Source organism: Heteronotia binoei, chromosome 3 (genome assembly GCF_032191835.1).
Source record: "Heteronotia binoei isolate CCM8104 ecotype False Entrance Well chromosome 3, APGP_CSIRO_Hbin_v1, whole genome shotgun sequence".
In the NCBI taxonomy this organism is placed as follows: Eukaryota; Metazoa; Chordata; class Lepidosauria; order Squamata; family Gekkonidae; genus Heteronotia; species Heteronotia binoei.
Genome location: NC_083225.1, coordinates 170,743,888 through 170,765,310, shown reverse-complemented (window position 1 = coordinate 170,765,310; position 21,423 = coordinate 170,743,888). Strand labels below are relative to the sequence as shown.

General features: G+C 43.4%; 1 protein-coding gene across 1 annotated transcript; it reads right to left on the bottom strand.

Moving 5' to 3' along the window:
* Positions 1-3,325: 3,325 nt before the first annotated feature.
* On the bottom strand, positions 3,326-13,641 carry LOC132568762 (collagenase 3-like). The gene is made up of 10 exons (XM_060234886.1): positions 13,477-13,641; positions 12,502-12,743; positions 10,642-10,790; positions 10,416-10,541; positions 8,804-8,965; positions 7,466-7,583; positions 6,544-6,677; positions 5,788-5,947; positions 4,543-4,646; positions 3,326-3,426 (listed from the first exon to the last, which is right to left on the bottom strand). Exons 1-10 carry the CDS (start codon positions 13,600-13,602, stop codon positions 3,326-3,328), a joined length of 1,422 nt encoding a protein of 473 aa, XP_060090869.1. The 5' UTR covers positions 13,603-13,641.
* Positions 13,642-21,423: the final 7,782 nt, after the last annotated feature.

Here is a 21,423-nt window from a genome sequence, read left to right as displayed (position 1 = left end):
AAAGCTGTTTATTTTGTGGTTTCACCCTTGTCTTTGTATTCTTAATTCCTCTGTTAGCCTTAAACAGCATGAAAATAAGACCCATAATTTCTGTTGTTTTTATTTGCTTTATTTAGCAAGGTTTTTTTAAAAAAAATGGCATAAAGAGAGAAACATGGTCATTATATCGTATGCCATCCATGTGCTGGCAATTCACTGACAATATTGGAATAAATACAAATCAGACAAAACTGTATGTGGATATAAATGAGTGAGATTTTGTTGTAAAACAGACAATTACAGACCACATTACTAGCCCCAAATGGTTTATCTTTAAAATATATCATTCCGCTCCAATGAACCATGGGAATTTGCGATTAGTGTTGGGATACCACAGTTTTATAGTCCCCTCAGTTTCCCCACACGCCCTGGATAAAATTAACAGTCACACCATGTTAAACCATCTTTGTGCTTGTAATGCATTACCTTAGCTTCTAACTGCAGATGAGCATCACAGGGGAAAATGCTTGGCACTTTGCCACTATATGTGGTTTCCAAATGAGATCAATAAGACCTTCACACATATTTCTCGTCCTGTTTCCTGCTTGAAGCCTGTAGCACAATGAGATAGCAGCACTCTATACCATTTCAGAATGCAGGTGAAAGTTAATGTTTTTGAGCACTCCCCAACGTTAGCACCTCTTTACAATTAGAAAACCAGCACAGCAGAACTCTTTTTAAAAAAAGGGTAGGACCTCATTTTCTTTAAAAGTGTTCTGGGTTTTTTTGGAGGGGGGGATACTTCCTGTACTCTGAAGTAGTACAATCTGTTGTACTACCTCAGCCAGTTCTACCAACTCATTCTCCTGCATTTGTGAACCTGGCCTAATTTTCAACAGCTTGGACATCTACTATCACCAGAAGAGATAACTGCTTATTAACCGCTTAAACATGTTAACAGATAACTGCTTTAAACAAATAGGGCAAATAGTAAGCACTGTACATATCAAGCAAAAACAGTGTTGCTGCCTGCCTGCCTGCCTCTCCCAGGCTTCTCTTGTTTTTATTTAGTGAATATAGTTTGTGTGCTATAAAAGTAGACCCAAGCCTAGATGCTGGTGGAAATCCTTCCCCCTTCCCCCACTCTGAGACTGGTTCAAATGTAGAAAGGGTCCTTGCTCTCAGCTGCTAGGACATTGTATGCGCAGTTGTGGAAGCAAGAAAAAATACCAGAGAAATGGGATTGGATTTTTGAAAGTTTTTGAAATGTAGAAAGGGTGAAATTCCCATAACCAGTTTATCTATCCTATGTGTGCCTTGGCTTGACCTGTCTTTGATCATTGTTATGCAATATAGTTTAAGCTTGGAGTTTCTAGGAGATTGGTTAAAATGTGCAATTATCACTCACTAGACTATCAATTGTCAGATTCCTAGTGAATGAAGAAGTACCACCTTGAAACCTTTGTCAGTGAGTTTGTGATAGATGCCAGTTATCTTCTTGTCAATACATTTTCTGTTTCTTGGAACTATTTTTAAAGGCAGTTAAGTTAAAAAAAGAAACTGTTAAAACTGTAATCAATTAGCTTGGGCTTTGTCCGATAAGCAGTTAATACTATGGGTAAGGGCTTCAGAGAGTGTCCTCTCAGGAGAAGGATTTCCAACTTAAGTCCCTTATTAGTTAAAGTCAAATAATTGCTAGTTCTTGACTCAGGGTTACCCCCATGGTTTTAACAGCTTCAGGGTGTTTGTGGGACTTGGGTTTCCAAGGGTTGGTTAGTTTTAGGCATATACCCTTTAACAGCAATGAGACAGATGCATTCAGCAAGTAGAGGTTTTCATTTCCTAGCTCTGAAATCTCTGCCTGTGGGATTTCTGCCTGGTTGGCAATTGTTAGAGGCAAAGAGCCCTGGCAGGCAAAAAATTACAACCCTATGTGGATTTTAATAAGGTTGCTAATCCCCAGTTGGGGGCAGGGGATCCCCCAGTTTGGAGGCCCTCTCCCCGCTTCAGGATCATCAGAAAGTGGGGCTGAGGGAGGGAAATGTCTGCTGGGCACTCCATTACACCCTATGGAGATTGATTCCCATAGGGTATAATGGATAATTGATCTGTGGGTATCTGGGGCTCTAGGAGGGGCTGTTTTTGAGGTAGAGGTACAGGCACCTAATTTTCTGCACAGCATCCAGTGCCTCTCCTCAAAGAACCCCCCAAGTTTCAAAAAGATCGGGCCAGGGGATCCAATTCTATGAACCCCAAAAGAAGGTGCCCCTATCCTTCATTATTTCCAACTGGAGGGAAGGCATTTAAAAGGCATACAGTCTCTTTTAATGTGATGGCCAGAACTCCCTTCAGAGTTCAATCATGCTTGTCACACCCATGCTCCTGGCTCCACCCCCAAAGTCCCCAGATATTTCTTGAGTTGGACCTGGCAACCCTAATGTGGAAATGCCCTGACCTGGATGGCCCAGGCTAATCCAGTCTCATCAAATTTTGGAAGCTAAGTACTTACAACCCTGGTTAATATTTGAATGGGAAATCATCCAGGAAGTCCAATGTTGCCATATAGAGGCAGGTAATGTCAAACCACCTCTGTGTATCTGTTGCCTTGGAAACCCTAATGGGTCACCCTAAGTCAATTGTGACTTGACAGCACTTTCCACCACCATATGGAAATAGTGTCTGCTTTCTCAGAGCTATCATCTGCTAGCTTGTCCTGCTACAGTCCAGCTCACTGCCACAGCCAGGATAGAGAGATGATGAAATGGATCATTTGTAATATAGGAGTAGCCAATTCAAATCCATCACAATGTCTGTCTGCCCACTGGTGGACCTCCTGATGGTGCCTGGTTTTTTTGGCCACTGTGTGACACAGAATGTTCGACTGGATGGGGCATTGACCTGATCCAACATGGCTTCTCTTATGAATCTTTAAAGCAATGGACACTGTCTCTGGGTCAGGAGACAGAAATCTGATCATCAACCTTCAGCTGCAAAAAAATACACTAAAATGCTTGAGCACAATGCTAATCCCTCTTCACTCCTTGCCTTGAATATTTCTGCAGTGACAGTATCCCCACAGAATTGCTCCCTTCAGCATTTGATAGGAACACTGACCTCTTTTGACTTTTAAATACTGTAATGCCCCTCAAAATAGTTATGCTCATTATACCCCTTTTTAATTTAATTCAGTTCCAGACTGATGTATGTTGCACTGTACAGTCCCATATATACAGCATACATTTGACAACAATGACCAGAGCTTATTCACAGAATCAAGCTTCTGGGTTAAAAAAGACAAAAGGTTCTACCCTAGCCCCCCAGCATTCCTCTATATAGGCTCCACAGCTCAGCAGTAGAAAATTGAATTTGTGTTCATGACCCGAGTAAGTCTTTCACTCCAGATGCTGTATTCAAACTGTAGTGGTCCACTGAAAAAATATATATAACCTGAGGGAAAAGAAGACCAGTGTGAGGAAACCGCAGCAGTGTGTCATTTCCATTGGTTTTGTTAATAGTATTGATTTCATATTTTAAAAAGGCAATATCGGGTTTGTTGATCTAAGGACTAGAGTAGGCAGCTGATTCACTCAGTCTCCAAAACGTAGCCCACCAGCTACATCTTTGGCAGCCAGCCGTGTGGTTTGGCAACCCTGTTCTTTTCCCAGTCACAAGCAAGCAACATAAACAGGACATGGGCTATGAATTATGACATACATTCTGCTCAGCTTGGGGAGTCACAAGTTATGTAAGCTTGCATTGAGAGGATCTTTTCCCACTGCTGCCCAGCCAGCATGTGTATATATTAATACTATATAGTTATTTAGTTTCTTGAAAACTTTACATTCCTGTAAGTAGCATTAGATCAGGAGTTGGACAATGCTTTTAAAGCTGTCAGAAAGAACACGGCACATCATTGGGTTCTATGAGGGCTGTATTAGGATCTAGCCAAGAAAACGCAAGTTCTGCTCCTAGATCTGTAGTTGCTTAATGCTGCTGTTATAAACACACACACTGGCTCCAATCAAATGGTTAAGATTAAGTCCTATTGAAAGGGTGGAATGAATTCACTGGGATTAATTTAAACCACGTGGGTTTCAGGTAAATACAAAGCTCAATTCTAGGCATGTTTGCTCAAAAGTAAGTCCCACTGAGTTCATGGGTGCTTGGTCTCTATTAGAATTAACTAAAACTGTAGGTGCAATCACTATCTATTGGATAAATGCTGCTTGTTTCCTTAGTGATTAAGTACATGTGCTTAGTATAGGTCTATTAATTGGCCTAACAACATTGAGCACACGTGAAGCTGCCTTGTACTGAATCAGACCATCGGTCCATCAAGGTCAGTATTGTTGACTCAGACTGGCAACAGCTCTCCAGGGTCCCAGGCAGACGTCTTTCACATCATCTACTGCTAGATCCAGTAATTGCAGATGTCAGGGATTGAACCTGGGACTTCCTGTATGTTCAGTAGATGTTGTACCATTGAGCCACAGCCCCTCCTCTAGCCATAAGCCTTCCCCTTTCTTCTTCTTAGCAGCATGGGGAAAAGATGAAAATACACACCATTTTTCTGGTAGGCTGCATCTACTCGGTTGCCAATCCCTGGAAAGTCTTCCTCTGTTATTCTAGGGTAGCCTTTGTCCATAACTTGGTTTTGTTCATCATACCTATGCGGAAGAGAGAGGAAAGTAAATGTATTTATTTGCAGTTTCTACATGTTTGCAATCCCGCTCCAAAAAGTACACATGTACAGTTTACAATAATAAAACACACTCTCACAGCATAAAATTTTAAAAGAATCACGAAACCAGAAATACATGTCAACTGCACCAAGCTTTTTAAAAAAATGTGTATATAATCAGCCCATAAACATCTGCCTGGAAAGAAAAGTTGGTATTTAGTAGCCACACTCACACAATGGAATGACACATCTCTTTGGGCAGGAAACTGCATTACCGAAAGGGCTGTGCCTTTCTGTACCTTGTGGAGGGGCTGTGGCTCAGATGCAGAGCATCTGCTTAGCATGCAGAAGGTTCCAGGTTCAATCCCTGGCATCTCCAGTGGAAAGGATGAGGAAGGAGGTGATAAGAGAGACCACTGACTAAGACCTTGGAGAACAGCTGCCAATCTGAGAAGACAATATTGACCTTGGTGGACCAACAGTCTTGCCTTAGTGTAAGGCAGGTTCATGTGTTCATGTGTACTTCACACAAAAGTAAATCTCACAACACATGAATCTGCTTTATACTGAATCAGAACCTTGACCTATTGAGATCAGTATCATCTAGAGGATGTTGGGAGGTCTTTTATATTCCCTTTTTTACTGTAGATGACAGAGATGGATTGTGGAACTTTCTGCATACAAAGCAGATGCTTTACCACTGAGGAACAGCCTCTCCCCAGACCCACACACGTTTTATTGTTACCCATTTATCTCCACCCTTTGTCCACTGACCTCAATATAGCATGTCTGGCTCTCTCTTCCCCATTTTAACCTAACAAGACACCTGTGATGTTGGCTAGGTTGAGAAGAAGAGGGACTCAATGCAATGCTAAACAAATCCTTCTATGCCGAATGACTTTAATCTCTTTAAGTTGCACTGTGTCATTCTGATAGAGCATAAATTAAAAGTAAATCCAGAAATCACATATGTGCTATTGCCATACATCTCATTGATAAAAAAAATTGGATATTTCAGAAATTTACAAAGCCAAACATTAAAATATGTCATCAAGAACAAGCAAGAGAAAAGCAGGTCAGGTCACTGACTGAGCAGCTCTATCAAGCAGATAGAATCTTTAGCATACCTCCAGTATTTTTCACCAGTGAAAAAGAGAGTTTTGCCGGTGTCGCTGATATGGACAGCTGCATCTATTGTCTTCACGGACCTTGGGAATCCCAATTCTGAAAGTTTTTTGGGATAGCCTTCTACTATGTCGTATCCCTTCAATGCCCAGAATCTCCTGCCTGAAAGTAAGTGTGAATCATATATTAGACAAGCTGGGTTCAAAACTGCAGTTCAACAAAGTGGTCAGAAAATGTGTTACTTTCTCAGCCTCTGTTCCCATTCTCTAAAATAAAACTGAGGGCCTTTTATCCTACAGTTGTTAAGTGAGGACAAAATTAGTGAAGAAAAGAGTTGCAATCAAATATCTATCCCAGGGGTGGCCAAACTGTGGCTCAGGAGCCACATGTGGCTCTTCTACACATATTGTATGGCTCCTGAAGCCCCCAACGTCCTATCGGCCAGCTTGGAGAAGGCATTTCTCTCTTTAACTCACTTCTCCAAGCCAGATTCAAACTAAGACTTTCAAAGCCGCCTTGAGCCTGCTTCGGCGGGGAGGGCGGGATATAAATAAAAGGTATTATTATTATTATAAAGTGAAACCATAATCTGATTTTCACCCTTCTAAGCCCATGTTCGAGGATTTTAAGGGGTGCACTCTGGTTAGAACTACGTTGTCCATCTGCTGCTGTTGTCACCACTTTACTCCAGCAGCACATCACAAAGAGAGAATGGGTCATTTGTTGCTCTTCTTTTCTACTCTCTGCAGAAAACTTACCCCTAAAAAGCAGCACGTGGTCATCGACAGGGTGCTCATAGGCAGCATCAATCTTGGCTGGCATTTCCGGCCAAAATGATTTAATTTGTACCAACTCTGCCTCAATCATCTGAGGATGCATGCGCCAGAAGAATCTGTTATAGGAAGAATAACATTTTTGGTAAAAAAAGAATAAAAAGAATAACATTTTTGGTAAAAAACCATGGCAACCATGGCAACCGTGGTCTATGGAATGAATGACTATCATATCTGGCACTTGAACAGGCTGGAACCCACCAAACTGAATGTTCCCCACTGGCTATGGATTGATACCCTCCCTTTTTTTGCATGTCTAGGCAGGCAGTAGAGACCAGGGTGGGGGTATCAAACTGCTAGCAAAACTACACAGATGATTAATAACAAGCTGCATTTTGTATGATGACTTAACTCGTGCAGGTCTGTACTTCAGCAGTTCAGCATCATAATTTATCACAACACTTTTATCAAGTGTTGGATGCTATACTCTATTTCCACCAATGCACTTCTGCCACCAGTGTGTGTGTGGAAGGAAGGAAGGAAGGAAGGAAGGAAGGAAGGAAGGAAGGAAGGAAGGAAGGAAGGAAGGAAGGAAGGAAGGAAGGAAGGAAGGAAGGAAGGAAGGAAGGAAAATAGATGGGGGGAAGGAGAGGTAGAAAGAAAGCAGCTTTGACTTTAAATGCATTCTCCAAGTCAGTGGCTGGCTTGGCTTGGAGAAGTGATTTGAAGAGAGAAATGCCTTCTCCAAGCTGGCCTGTGGGATGTTGGGTTCTTCAAGAGCCACACAATATGTGTGAAAGAGCCACATGTGGCTCCCGAGCCACAGTTTGGCCACCCCTGATCAAAACTCTCTCTCTCTCCAGCTCAGAGTAATGTACATAAACCAACTGTTTCATTCGCATCTCACCTGTCCTTGAAGATCATTGTTTCTCCTCGAAGTTCAGTTATTGCATCCAGAGCCAAATTTGCATCACATTTCTCAGGTGTTTTGGGGTGATCAGGGTGAGGATCATGGTCTCCTTTACCTGTGCCAATAAATTGTAAAATGTGTTGTAAATGCCTTTTTCCAGGCTAAAGCTGTATATTTGAAGCATCCTGATACATTTGTTCAATGCTATAGGATGATCGATAGAGTTGCTAAGCTCCAGGTAGGGTCTGGAGATCTCATGGAATTACAGTTGATCTCCAGATGATAGAGGTCAGTTCTGATGGAGAAAATGGCCGCTTTAGAGAGTGAATGGCATTGTACTCCCTCTGAGTTTGGTCCCCTCCCCAAACCCGCCCTTCTCCAGGCTCCACCTCAAGCTCCACCCCAGGAATTCACTTGGAATTTCCCATCCGAAGTTGGCAACCCTAAAACAAATTTTAAAAACCACCTAGGCAAAAAAATGGAGATTGTGAATGCCTAATGTATTATTTCCTTTCCCCCCAGTATGTATAAAGATACAGGTGGTACAAACAGCTTTCAACAGTTAGTGACTTCCCAAGGCTGAAGCATGAATCTTAAGGCTCAGCTACACATTCAGATAAATCAGGTGCTCACTTCAGCAGCACATATAACAAAACTGGAAGGAAAGGTGGCATGGATTTTCTGGGACTGTATCAATCCCAAGCTGGAGAGATATGTGAATTTTTGAATTTTCTTCTTTATAAAAGTCTCTCTGGCAATAGAAAACTAGGGTTATAGATTAGATTTTCCTATATATGCTATTTCCCCATGTGGAGTTGTAGTTACCTCCCCCTAAATGTCAGAACCATTCCAAAATGTGATCCCCCTATTTACCATATAGCATGATACTAAGGTTGCCAGCCTCCAGGTGGGGCCTGGAGATCTCCCACTTTTACAGCTGATCTCCTGCTGGCTGAAATCAGTTTCCCTGAGAAAATGGCTGCTTTGCAAGGTGTCCTTTATGGCTTTGAATCATGCTGAGGCTCCTCCCTCCCCAGACCCAGCCCTCTCCTGGATCCACCCCCCAAACTTCCAGATATTTTCCAACACAGACCTGGCAACCCTACATAGCACATCAATGAAGTTAATATATGGATCAAATAGCCTCTGTGTTGGTGGTAGGTGGTGAATCTGCTCTGTTTCAGCATATATACGAAACCTATGATTTTATGTACACACAAGTTCTTATAATGGCTTTCTTGCATCATATGCAGAGGAAATATGCTACCCACAAGTTCCACCACAGGATAATACTTATGTAAATCAAGGAAAGGGCAGAAAGGCAAAAAGACCTACCATAGAGAGTCTGAATTCCTTGTACATCATCATCTGGAAGTACAAAGCCAGTGTTGCCTGTGTAGGTGTACACGGGGTACATCAGAGCTCCTGGGTCTCTGGAATGCTCAAGTCCCAAGGAATGGCCAAATTCATGGGCAGCAACAAGGAACAGGTTGTAGCCTAGAAAACAGCACACCCATATTGCTAATGAAGCAACAAAAATTGATATTGAAGTATTGCTTTATTCTGGGGTGGTCCCCCCCCCCCCAATAACTGCCCTCTCTCTCTCTTTGGATGTATGTTAAAATAGGAAAACATTAACATTATTTACCACAGTTCCCTGTACACTGCAATGGGAAATATTATCTGAGATAGGAAATATTATCTGTTGTCTAAGATTAGCTTTCCAGGATCTACTTGGGCATGTTTTAATCCCACTAAAATCAGTCAAACTAAGGTTGCAATCCTCTATACAGGACAAAGTTTGAGTACAGAGGCACCTTTTAGGCCAAAATTGTTTTATTCAAGATATAAGCTTTCATCCGCAAGCACACTTATGCACCGCTGAATTCAATGGAACTGACTTCCAAGTAAATATGAATACCAACAGGCTACTCACCTGAATAAGGCCCAGGCATCGGTTATTACTTAATTTAGATTGTTATGAGAAATGAACATCAAGCAATAATACCCTGTATAGTTACTATTGGTGTGGTTATTAATGTGAACAGTTATTGATCACTTCCCATTACGGCAAAAAAGGAGACTTGGCTTGCTAATCAATTTGCTGGCTTAACTGTATCCCCCTGACTTTATGCGGAATTTGGTTTTGTTTGTTGATAGCCCATTATTTTCAATAAGACATAGAAGGCACAGTGCCTAGAGCCCACAATACTTTTAGGGGCCCATAAAAATGTTTTAATTTCTTTTAAAAGCAGAAGAAAAAATGAACTTGTAGAGCCCATGAAAAATCAATTAAATTTTGCCTAAATATGTTGAATATTTGAAAAATATGTTGAAATGTTTAAAATTATATCAAAAATAATTTTAATATTGATGTTATTATGGTACGAGCAGCCCATGAAGGTATAAATCATGCCTATACAACTTTTAAGGCCCAGGGTTTTTTTTGTTTTTTTCATTAATAAGAAAAAATTAAAATGTAATTATTTATTTTCACGCCTTTAGGCCTTGAAAGTACAAATACATTTATCTTTATACCAATGCAGTCATAGGGCTGGTCCTAGACTGTCTAGCACCCTAGTCAAAGCTAACTTCTGGTCCCCCCCCCCCACTGATAATGTCACTAAGTCACATGGGGACACCCAATTGGGTACCCCCAGAAGGCCAGTGCCCTAGGTAATCGCTAGTTTGTCTAGTGGCGGGGCCAGCCCTGACAATGAATAATGTGATAGTACAGAATTAAAAGATGCTGCAAACAACAAATTACCTCAGGCAATGCATACTACAGACAATGTAATAAGGGGATGCAAAAGAAGCAGGTGATGCCACCGGTAATCACTGGAGTGGACTATGATCCTATTCCATTATAAAGGTGCCCACCTGGGCTGTTCCTTTAGAAACAACCGCTTTCATTGCCTCAGTAGAAATGATCTTTAAAGCATATCACCTTTAGAATCTGTTGACCAGAGTTCATCTTCATCAAAATGAGCATCTCCTCCAACTTTTGGTCCTGGAGGGAAAGCATGAGCCAGTAATCCAGAAGGTCCATCAAAGGGATAGAAGTCACCGTGCTCTGCAACCATTGGGAAAATCAATCAAAACTATTAGTATTTCTTACTGATAAGCCGCACAAGAGATGGCACAACAAAGCACAGCACTTTCTCTCTCGTTACCTCGCCTTCCAAAGGAGATCATGATGTCAGCAGTGCCACTGCGGATTCTGGTGAAGTTGAGGGGTGTCACATCAGACCACACTTTGAAAGCCTTTTTGAACGCTTTGTCCACTTCAGCCTTGGTCAGATCTGGGGTGTAATTTACAATCCTGACAAACAAAAGTCATATCTTGAATTGATTTTTTGTAGAGTCATATAATGCCATATGCTCCTAGGATAATGATCCCAAGGCAATAAATCTTTCTCCACTCTCAGTTTATCAAACAGGGGTGTGGTTTTTCCATTACAAAATGAGGAATTATAACATATTAATTTCCTTTTAAAAATGCATAGCGGTAAAAGTAGGCCCATAGCCACAGGGGAGCCTGTGGGGGCACTACCCCCTGACTTCAAGGCAGGGGCCCCCCAACTCCCAGGTGGCCCTTTGGGGCACAGCCTGCTTTTTCCTTTTTGCCATGACTGAGCCAACAAAGCATCGTTAGCAGCAGTCGGAGCCAGGGGACCTGAGCAGGGCACAGTGCACTGTAGCAGCAAAAGCAGCAGGCAAAAAGGAGGGAGATGGAGGGAGCTGCATGGATTGGGCTGGCGAAGGGAGTATGGATGGAGCTGCTGGCTGCAAAGCATCGGGATGGGGGAGAGGGAGCTGGAAGGAACCCCCCTGCTTGTACACAAGATTCAGTCCCTTCTTGATTCCAAAGTTTTAGGGTTGTCTGCCTTGACTTGACCACTTTCAGAGCCTCCAGTTTTTGCTCCTACCCCAGAAAGCTTCTGAGAAGCAGCAAGCCCCACAGTGGATGGAAAAGGGTGCCCCCTTACTTTTAAAACCCTGGCTATGGCCCTGAATAAAAGGATACAGGAAAGGGAGGCAGTATGGTATACCCTGATCTTGTCAGATCTTGGAAACTAAGCAGAGTCAGTATTGAAAAGAAGACCACCAAGGAAGACTCTGCAGGAGAAGGCAATGGCAAACCACATCTGCTTCTCACTTACCCTGAAAGCCTTTTGCTAGTGCTATAAGTCAGCTGTGACTCAACAGCACTTTACACACATACACAATATAATCCATACAAAGTTTAAAGCCATTCAAGCCCCACTGATTCAGTCAGACTAGCATCTTGATCCTACTTAGAATTAATTTTCATTGATGTTGTCATGATTTCCTTTCTAGTTCTTGCGCATCTAAATTGCACTGCTGCCACTGAGTGCACTAAATTGCACTGAGGTGAGCAATGTACAGTATTAAATATAGAGCAACACAGTTTTACCTCAGGATTCTGGTGGTTGATTCAGCAGCAAGTTATTGAACACCTTATTTTTGTTTCCCTTTTGGGTGCATACTGATACACGTTCCACTCCATCCTAACCCAACCGCTGACACATTGGCTTTACATCCCACACTTCACTCAGAGTCTCAGAGCTGTTTACAATATCATTTCCCTTTCTCTCCCCACAACAGACACCCTGTGAGGTAGGTGGGGCTGAGAGAGCTCTTTTGAGAACTACTCTTGAAAGAGCAGCTCTTTCAAGAACTGTGACTGACTCAAGGTCTCTCAGCAGGTGCATATGGAGGGGTGAGGAATCAAACCCAGTTTTCCCAGATAAGAGTCCACACACTTAACAACAATACCAAACTGGCTATCTTTGTAAAGGAAGACCTGTGCAAAGCTGTTGCTTCTGAAGTACTTAGAGACAGACCCAACACAGATCAGACTGCATAAGGCAGTTTCTTTTACATACTTAGAAGTACATACTGAAGCATGAGCCAACCCCAGCCTCTCAAAATATAGCACTGCAAGTCTGCTGTACCGGCATGGTCAGGCATACATCAACACAAAAGATTTGGAATCAACCATAGTTTACCTGTATGTTAAATTAGTGTGGGACCACTTCAGATTTCGAGGAAAGAAATTGTATTCCCCCACATCAGGGACGCCACACCTCGGCTCTTGCATCAGCTCAAAGGTTTCTTCGTCAAGCTTGCCCGTCACCTCCAGTCCAAAGAACGCTTGCATCTCTCGAAGTTTGGATGCCAATGAATTGGCAGACTTCTTCAGCAGGCCCGAAGGATTGGACTGGAGATTGTAATGAGCCTTTAGGTAGCGCTGGGGAGAAGAAAAGAACAGTAATTTCTTCAACTAATGGTGCAGTAACATGGCTGTGTTATTTACTTACTTTTATAGTCCCACTTTCTCATTGAGACTCAAGGCAGATTACAGAATGAGAAGAGCAATGAAAACAGTAGAATACAGAAGAAGAAGAAGAATTGCAGATTTATATCCCGCCCTTCTCTCTGAATCAGAGACTCAGAGCGGCTTACAATCTCCCATGTCTTCTCCCCCCACAACAGACACCCTGTGAGGTGGGTGGGGCTGAGAGGCTCTCACAGCAGCTGCCCTTTCAAGGACAAGTCCTACGATAGCTATGGCTAACCCAAGGCCATTCCAGCAGGTGCAAGTGGAAGGGTGGGGAATCAAACCCGGTTCTCCCAGATAAGAGTCCACACACTTAACCACTACACCAAACTGGCTCTCTGAACAATGCAATAAGACAGTGCAATACGTAATCGATACAATAATGCAACAAAATGCAACAAAAAATAAAACATTGCAATAATGCAACAAAAGAATGCAATAAAACAGTGCAATACATAAATGAAAAAATGCAAAATAGTAATATCATTATAAGTATTATTTCCAAGAATGTGCAGGGTACTTAAAGCAAAAAGGCAGTTCTATGCCCAGAAGATACATTTCAGTATAGAGGAAAGCAAGAGAAGAAGAGGAAGAAAAGCAGAGGCAAGAGGAGAAGAATATATACAAGAGACTTAAGTTGTACCTCTGCAAATGTAAGATCTTCCTTTGTGAACTCATCACTGTCGTCTTCATCTGAAAAAGGCAGCCTGTAACACACTGATAAACCAAGCAAGAGAAAGCAGGCAGCGGCAGAGATTGGGTGCATCATGCTGGATGGATTCAAAGGTTTTGGAACTCTGATGGTTTAGCCTCCTAAACGGTTTGACTTTTATAGACCTGGATGAGTGAGTCACCTCTCTGAGACAAGTTACAACTTCCGAGTGACTAAAGTCAACATGCTTACAGGGCTGTTTTCCTCCCTCTCCCCACCACCAAGGAAGGCATGGTTTGGGGAATCTGCTATCCCACTAGTGGCTTCAAACCCCTGTTTTTACATAAACATGGGCTCAGCATATTCCCAGACTTTGTGGGAAGTGTTGAGTCACAGACCAATTTTGATTACTTTGTAATTACCTCTTTGACCTTTTATACCTTAAGGTCTTTCCTTTGTGTGTGTGTGTGTGTGTTAGTGGACATTTGCAGCCCAGGACCTGTGCGAAAAGATTACTTTGCCAAGATGACATTATTATCGAGCATTCCAAAGCAAACTGTGTGTGTAGATTGCCTGCATGAGAACATCCAGTCTGCCCAAGGATTTCCATTGACCACCAGAGAGATGACCCGCTTAGAAATCATTGAAGTTCTTTGGCCACAGAAGTGGATCTGTGCACAGGGCAGGCACCGTCATACCCTGAGATGGATCTGCCAGGGCTAGGGTTACCAACTCTGGGTTGGGAAATTCCTGGAGATAACTGAGATTTGGAGGTGGAGTCTGGGGCAGGCATGCTTTGGGGTGGGGTTTTTTTGTAGCTGGAGCTGCTTTGCATATTAGACTACACACCCCTGATGTAGCCAATTCTCCAAGAGCTTACAGAGCCCTTAGTACAGGGCCTACTGTAAGCTCCAGGATTGGCTACATCAGGGGTGTGTGGCCTAATATGCAAAGGAGTTCCTGCTACAAAAAAAGCCCTGGTTTGGGGATAAGAGGGAACTCCACGGGGTATAATGCCATATGATCCATCCTCCAAGGTAGCCATTTTCTCCATTGGAACTGATCTGTATAGCCTAGAGATCACATAATTTCTGGAGATTTCCAGGCCCCACTTGGAGGTTAGCAACCCTAGTCCAGGGTCCAAAGCTTCTGACAGGGTCCATTGCTGCCAATCCCCCCCAACACACACACTCTGGTGCTCACACTTATAGCCTTCTCCTACCTGCTTGCAAGTGCTTTTTTACCCACTATCCCAACTGCATACACTGCCAGGAAAATGTATGTGAGTGGTACACAACAGGGGCACTTCTGGTGGCCATGACAGGGGCACTCCCAGCTGTACCCAGCACCATCCAGAAAAAAGCATGTTGGTGATAAAGGCAGCTGTGAGTGCAGGCAGTGGCTTGTGAATGAGCAGGGGAAGGATGCACAGGCAAGTGGGGGCACATGGGGGTGGGAGTGAAGGTGGACAAGAAGGGGGTCTGATAGTAGGCATGGGGGACCCTCGACACTGTCTGCCCAGCACCACAACCTGAAACTGGCCCTGCAAGTTATGCATTATGCATGCATTAAATGGTTCTAATTTTTTATAGCTCATTGCTTTCCATATGGCTAACTATGGCATACTTCTCTCCATACTAGAACTAAAGACACATTCCTACGCTTAAAACAATTTACTTTAGGAGCGCATGAGGATCACCCCCATGCAATAGTGGCTCCCCTTACTTATGTTTCTGCATGGGGCAATGTTCTGAGCATCCTTCTTTTTGGGCTACCATATCTGGAAAAGCAAAAAAGAGGATATATTTCTGGACTGACTACTTCAAACATGTGATCACTACGACAAATCTCATTTTAAATAACTCTGTTATTTAAGCTGTAATAACTGCTACTAACTAGGAATATTCCTAACCTTCCAACCCAAAATGAGGACATTTTCACCAGTTTTTTTTAAAGAGCCCCAAAGAGGACAGACAGACAGACACAAAAAGGATATGTCATTCCCCAGTCATATTCACCTCATTGTAAGATGAGTTGGAGATGGATTAAATAGACAGCAGGTGAATTCCAGTGCTTTCAGATCCCCACACATTCATGCCACGTTGCCAGATGTCTCCCCCAGTGCATGTTCAAACTGGTTTGAAAGTGTAAACCTCTAGTTTTGGTTTCACTGTTTTGTGCTTTAAAATGGTAGAGCATATGGACATGGGCATTCATGCGCACCCAAGGAATGGTTTTTTTTTTTTTTTTTTTAAAGTCAATGTTGGGGGAAGGTTAAAAAAAAACGTATGACTGGACCGTGCACTCCCTGGTTGACGCGCAGCACTAATCTGAATGATCAACCTAGGAAGAAGCACACAGTCCAGCCAGGTCAGGGTGGGAGTCTGATTGAAAATCTCAGTCACAAAATGTGACAGAGTAATTAGAGACAAGCCCAAACCACACTAACAGTCCAGCGGCAGCCCAGGAAGTCTTTGAATGGAAAGTGGACAAATTCATGGAGGACTGAGCACTATCAATGGCTGCTAATCATGACGGACAGGGCTTTTTTTTTAGCAGGAACACAGTTCTGGCTGGCTTGGCAGTGGGGGTGTGGCCTAACATGCAAATGAATTCTTTCTGGGCTTTTTCTACAAAAAAGCCCTGTGTGAGACAATGGTGATGTCTGGGGGTGTGGCCTAATATGCAAATGAGTTTCTACTCATCCCCCTCCCCGATTATGGATATCTGCTCCTTCCAGTACTAGAGGCAGTGGCTGGGAAGCAGAGGTGGGAGGATGCTGTTGCAGTCATTCTGCTTGTGGGCTTCCTAGGAACAGCTGGCTGGCCACTGTGTGGAGGGAATTATGAACTTTTGGTCTGGTCCAGCATGGCTCTTTTCATGTTCTTACAAAAGTCCCATTTTACTGAATGAGAGAGTGCTCTTGGGATTGCAGGCTTTGTTGCCTGCAAAAGCTCAGCATGGCAACTGCATTCACTTTTATTGAACAGCATTCAATACTGGCACTGTTTGGAGGATAAAGACTCCCTATGAAAAGCTGCACTTGCATTGCAGCACCTGTTGATTTGTGTACATTGAACTGGTTCACAATTATTATTATTCCTGAACTTTGCCCACCTTCCTTGTTTCAGTCTGTTTAGTCACTCGGTGCTTTCCTGCCCATCCTTCTCAGACAGTTGACAAGCCTGGAGTCAGACAGGAAATGAGGGGTAAACAATCAGCTAATTCTTTAAATAATGCTGGAGGAGAATGATAAGAAGCAGTGCCAATGAACCAAAACAATTGGGAGTGGGCAGAAATGCAGAGAGTTAATTTTTAACAACTCCAGTTGGGCAACTGTGTTGGCCTGAAGCTGTAGAACAGGGATGGCCAAACTGTGGCTCAGGAGCCACATGTGGTTCTTTCACACATACTGTGTGGCTCTCAAAGCTCCCTGATGCCACATCAGCCAGCTTGGAGAAAGTATTTCTCTCTTTAAACCACTTCTCCAAGCCAAGCCAGCAGCTTGGAGAATGCATATAAAGTTAAAGTTGCTTTCTTTGCACCTCTCCCTCCCCATCTATTTTCCTTCCTTCCTTCCTTCCTTCCTTCCTTCCTTCCTTCCTTCCTTCCTTCCTTCCTTCCTTCCTTCCTTCCTTCCTTCCTTCCTTCCTTCCTTCCTTCCATCCATCTTGCGGCTCTCAAATATCTGACATTAAGTCTATGTGGCTCTTACATTAAGCAAGTTTGGCCACCCCTGCTGTAGAACAAAGATGGAGTCCAGTGGCACCCTTTAGGTCAACAAAGTTTATCCAAGGTATGAGCTTTAATTACAAATACGCTTCTTCAGATACAATGAAGGGGGAATAGAAATAACTGTCATGCATATAGAGGGTTGGCAGGCAATTAGCATACAGAATAATGCAGACGTTTTTAACAGTTTAAAAGAGTAATACATTAAGTTTATATGGCTATCAGTTGTTTGTGTTCAACTGGGGGGCATAGCAAAGGTAATAAATATTTCAAAACTGAAGACTGATATATCCTTAACTGCGGAATAGTGAGAGTCTGTCATTAGCTTCCATCTGTCTCCTCTCAAACATGGAGGCAACCTTGCAGAATTGTTTTCTTTGTAGTGGGGTGATTGGCTGTGTAGAGTTATTTTTCTTGCCCCCAGACCTGAGAAATACATTTAAACAGGGCGCTTTTTTAGCAGGAACTCACAGGAATGCAGTTCTGGCTGGCTTGGCATCAGGAGCAAGGTGTGAGGACAAGCTATGTAACTGGTGGGGTCATCCCTTGCCCAGTTGGGCACATCCCTTGCTGAGCTGGCTGTAGCAAGGACAGGCCAAGCAGGTGCTTCCCTTGTTGTGGCAAGCCTGTGCCAGGCATGTTGAAAAATGGGCTGAGTGTGTCCTTTGCTGATCTGAATACGGTGAGGGTAGGCCCGGATGCAGCCTGGGCCACAAATCACGGCAGTGGTGGATTGCATCAGCTGCTCTCTTTGGGACAGACTGGACCCAGCAAGGGGGGTAGGCCTTGGGCTATTGGCCCACCAGGACTTTCCCCAGTGGTCTTAATGGCCAATCTGCCCCTGTCTCTGAATCAGGCACTGATGGTGGCACCATCACTCAGGCAGGTAAAATCAGCAACTTCTTAGGACAGTCTTTTTGATGGCAGCCCCTGTGTTATGAAATGGTCTGTCTAAGATAGTTGAGAAGGCCTCCACTTTGACTGTCTGGAGTGCAAGGTATTGCTCACCTTATCATAAAGCACAAGAAATGGTCAACAGGTCACCATTTCTTGTGCTTTGGAAACAAATAATAAAACTGAGGCAATATTCAAGCCCTCCGTGAAGAAGGCTGGCAAGATCTGTTGAGGTGGTTCCGGATACGTCCACTATATGGATCAAGTTCACTATACAGATTGAGTCCTTATGGATTCCAGGTAATCTGGGCTTCCCCTTTATTTATTTGGCACTAGCTGTTGTGAATTAACTTCAAGGAAAGCCCCAAGCAACACATGTTGAGGTCACTGTAGCATGGATCAGTATGGCTAGGTCAGTTGGGTCCAAGTGATGGAGGCATCTTCCAAACTAAGTGAACATGGTGGGGAGGGAAACTTTTTGTTGCTCAGTCCATCTGCTTCTCCAGAAAGAGCTCAAAATCCAACATAACTGCCAGGCTTGTAAATGAGTCAGCTATGGCCAACTAGGTCCCATTGAATATATATGAAGCAAAATGTTCTCAGGAATCTCAGCTTTCCCAGAAAACATCACCCCCATCTTGCCTGGATTACATAAAAACATAAGAGAAGCCATGTTGGATCAGGCCAGTGGTCCATCCAGTCCAACACTCTGTATCATGCAGTATCCAAAAAAAACCACGAAGTGCCATTAGGAGGTCCACCAGTGGGGCCAGGACACTAGAAGCTCTCCCACTGTGCCCCCCCCCAAGCACCAAGAATACAGAGCATCACTGCCCCAGACAGAGAGTTCCAACAATAAGCTGTGGCTAATAGCCACTGATGGACCTCTGCTCCATATGTTTATCCAATCCTCTCTTGAAGCTGCCTATGCTTGTACCCTTCAGTTTGTTCTTCCTCAACAACTTGACCACATTTATTACACATGGGTCAGGACAGAGACTACAGCCTCCACTACCTTTGACAGGGAAATATAGAGGTGATCCCATATTTTCAAATGCGACTGTCTGAACATGCTCAGTGAAGAATGATTTCAACTTTATCAAGACATTCCCTCTAATGCCTACTCCCACCTCCAAGTGTCATAATAAAACTGCATGTTCAGCTGTATAAGAGACCTAACAAACTGCTGAAATGCTAACAAAAACAACAAAGAACCATCACCTTGATGCATAACCAAACAGAGATTATCAACTTGGACAACTAAAGAAGATGCTCTCTGATTCCATATCTACTGTTGCTCCATCCCCAGGTTTCTGCTTTCATTGGATCAAGTGACTGATTCCCCACCAGTTGCTGCATGGGTGCATTTTGACTGATGGCTCCCTCCAGTCGCCCCATATCTTCCCAATCTTTTTTTTTTTTTTTTAGCGATCAGGAAGGCATGGGGAGCCATGGGTCAAAATGTGCCTGTACGGCAATTGGTGGGGAATTGATCACTTGATCTGAGAAAAGCAGAGCAACAGTATAATATAGTGGGTTCAATGCATAGAAGAGACACGGTGGCAGTGATCATAGCTCTTTATTGAGTTACAGCATGATAACGGCTGAACTAGAAGACTGTTCTTCTGGGCCAATGGGGCCAACTATATATAGCACAAGGTTCCCGTGCTAGAACGTCATTTAAACCAGCAGGGGGCCTGTGACTGGAGCAGGACATCAGGGATTTGGATCCTACTGCCCATTGTTCCCTAGTCCCCAAGCTAGGACTTAAAGGCTCCAATGAGCCAGGCAAGAACATGATTAATAGCAACATTAGTCCACATGTACAACAAACAGTGACTGAGGAATTGGTATCTGTCCTATAGTCAGGCTGCAACCAGGTGAAAAAGGGTCAAGGGCAAAACTGCTCTGGCACCACAGTCTCCAGTTCATTTTTCTAAAATAATAGGCTTAAGTTAGGTATATAAATAGGAACACAGGAAGAAGAATTCTTTATTGGATGACAGCTGACTGCCTCCTGCAGAGCTGTCAGAAATACCCCCATGCTAAGGAAACATTAATAATACCCACAATGGCTTTCTTACCTTTCATGGCATGATTAGCTATGATGGATAGGAAATGTTACACTTTTCATTGCAATGAAAGTGGAGGAAGCAAGAGCCATGAAAGAAGATCCGTTGAGTGAGAGGCAGAGGACCTGCCATGGGTAGGGGGAAAGGGAAGGTTTGAAAAATGAAGAGGCCAAACACCATGAAGGGGAGGGGGGACACATATGTTACTTTGCAATGGTTTATCCATGTTGGTTATCAATGGTTTACCTATTTAGCTGTGAATATTCAAATGTTAATAACTAACTGATTAGAAATCAAGAACTGGGAGTGTCGTTACAAACTAGTTTTATTATGATATGAGCCATCATAAGCCATTGGGAGCTTACTCCAGATGGAAGCTGAGAAGGTAATAGGTATACATAGAAACAAAGTGATATACCGGTATATATATATGATCTATTTCAGTTGGCTCCCTTCTTGGAGCGCACCGACCTAGCAACTGTGATCCACGCAACGGTCACTTCGAGATTAGACTACTGCAATGCCCTCTACATGGGGCTGCCCCTATACCGAACACGGAGACTTCAGGTAGTCCAGAACGCGGCGGCCAGGCTACTGGAGGGACTACCACGGTGGGAACCTGCGCGGCCTGGGCTGCGGGATCTGCATTGGCTGCCGGTTGTCTACCGTGTTCGCTATAAGGTGCTGGTCATCACCTTTAAAGCCCTATATGGCCGAGGACCTGCCTACCTAAAGGACCGCCTCTCCCCATATGTGCCCCAGAGAGCGCTGAGATCCGGTTCTCAGAACTTACTAACAATCCCTGGGCCAAGAGAAGCTAGGTTGAAGGCTACTAGGGAGCAGGCCTTCTCGGTGATAGCCCCTCGTTGGTGGAACGACCTTCCTGAGATGGTGCGAGCCCTGCGGGACCTGAACCAGTTCCGCAGGGCTTGCAAAACATTTCTTTTCCAGCTGGCCTTTGAGATAGAACTTGATTAATCCAACGAATGGACATCTAGCCATCTTGCGTACATTATGATACAGTATTTTAGCACCATTTTATATATTTTAACTATTTTAAATAATTTATTTGTGACTGATATATTTAAAACTGTTTATGTTGTTTTATGTGAATCATGGGATCCCCATGTCTGTTAGCCGCCCTGAGCCCGCCTGGCGGGGAGGGCGGGATATAAAAATAAAATATTATTATTATTATTATTAAGCTAAATTAATGAAGTTAGAACTAAAAATAACTAGA

What these genes read in the sequence shown, in the direction of transcription:
- LOC132568762 (XM_060234886.1), bottom strand. Translation starts at nt 13,602, where the DNA reads ATGATGCACCCAATCTCTGCCGCTGCCTGCTTTCTCTTGCTTGGTTTA. An exon ending in AAGATCTTACATTTGCAGAG is followed by an intron (nt 12,744 to 13,476) that starts GTACAACTTAAG and finishes TCTTCTCCCCAG; the next exon opens with CGCTACCTAAAGGCTCATTA. An exon ending in CCACGTGCTGCTTTTTAGGG is followed by an intron (nt 5,948 to 6,543) that starts GTAAGTTTTCTG and finishes ACTTACTTTCAG; the next exon opens with GCAGGAGATTCTGGGCATTG.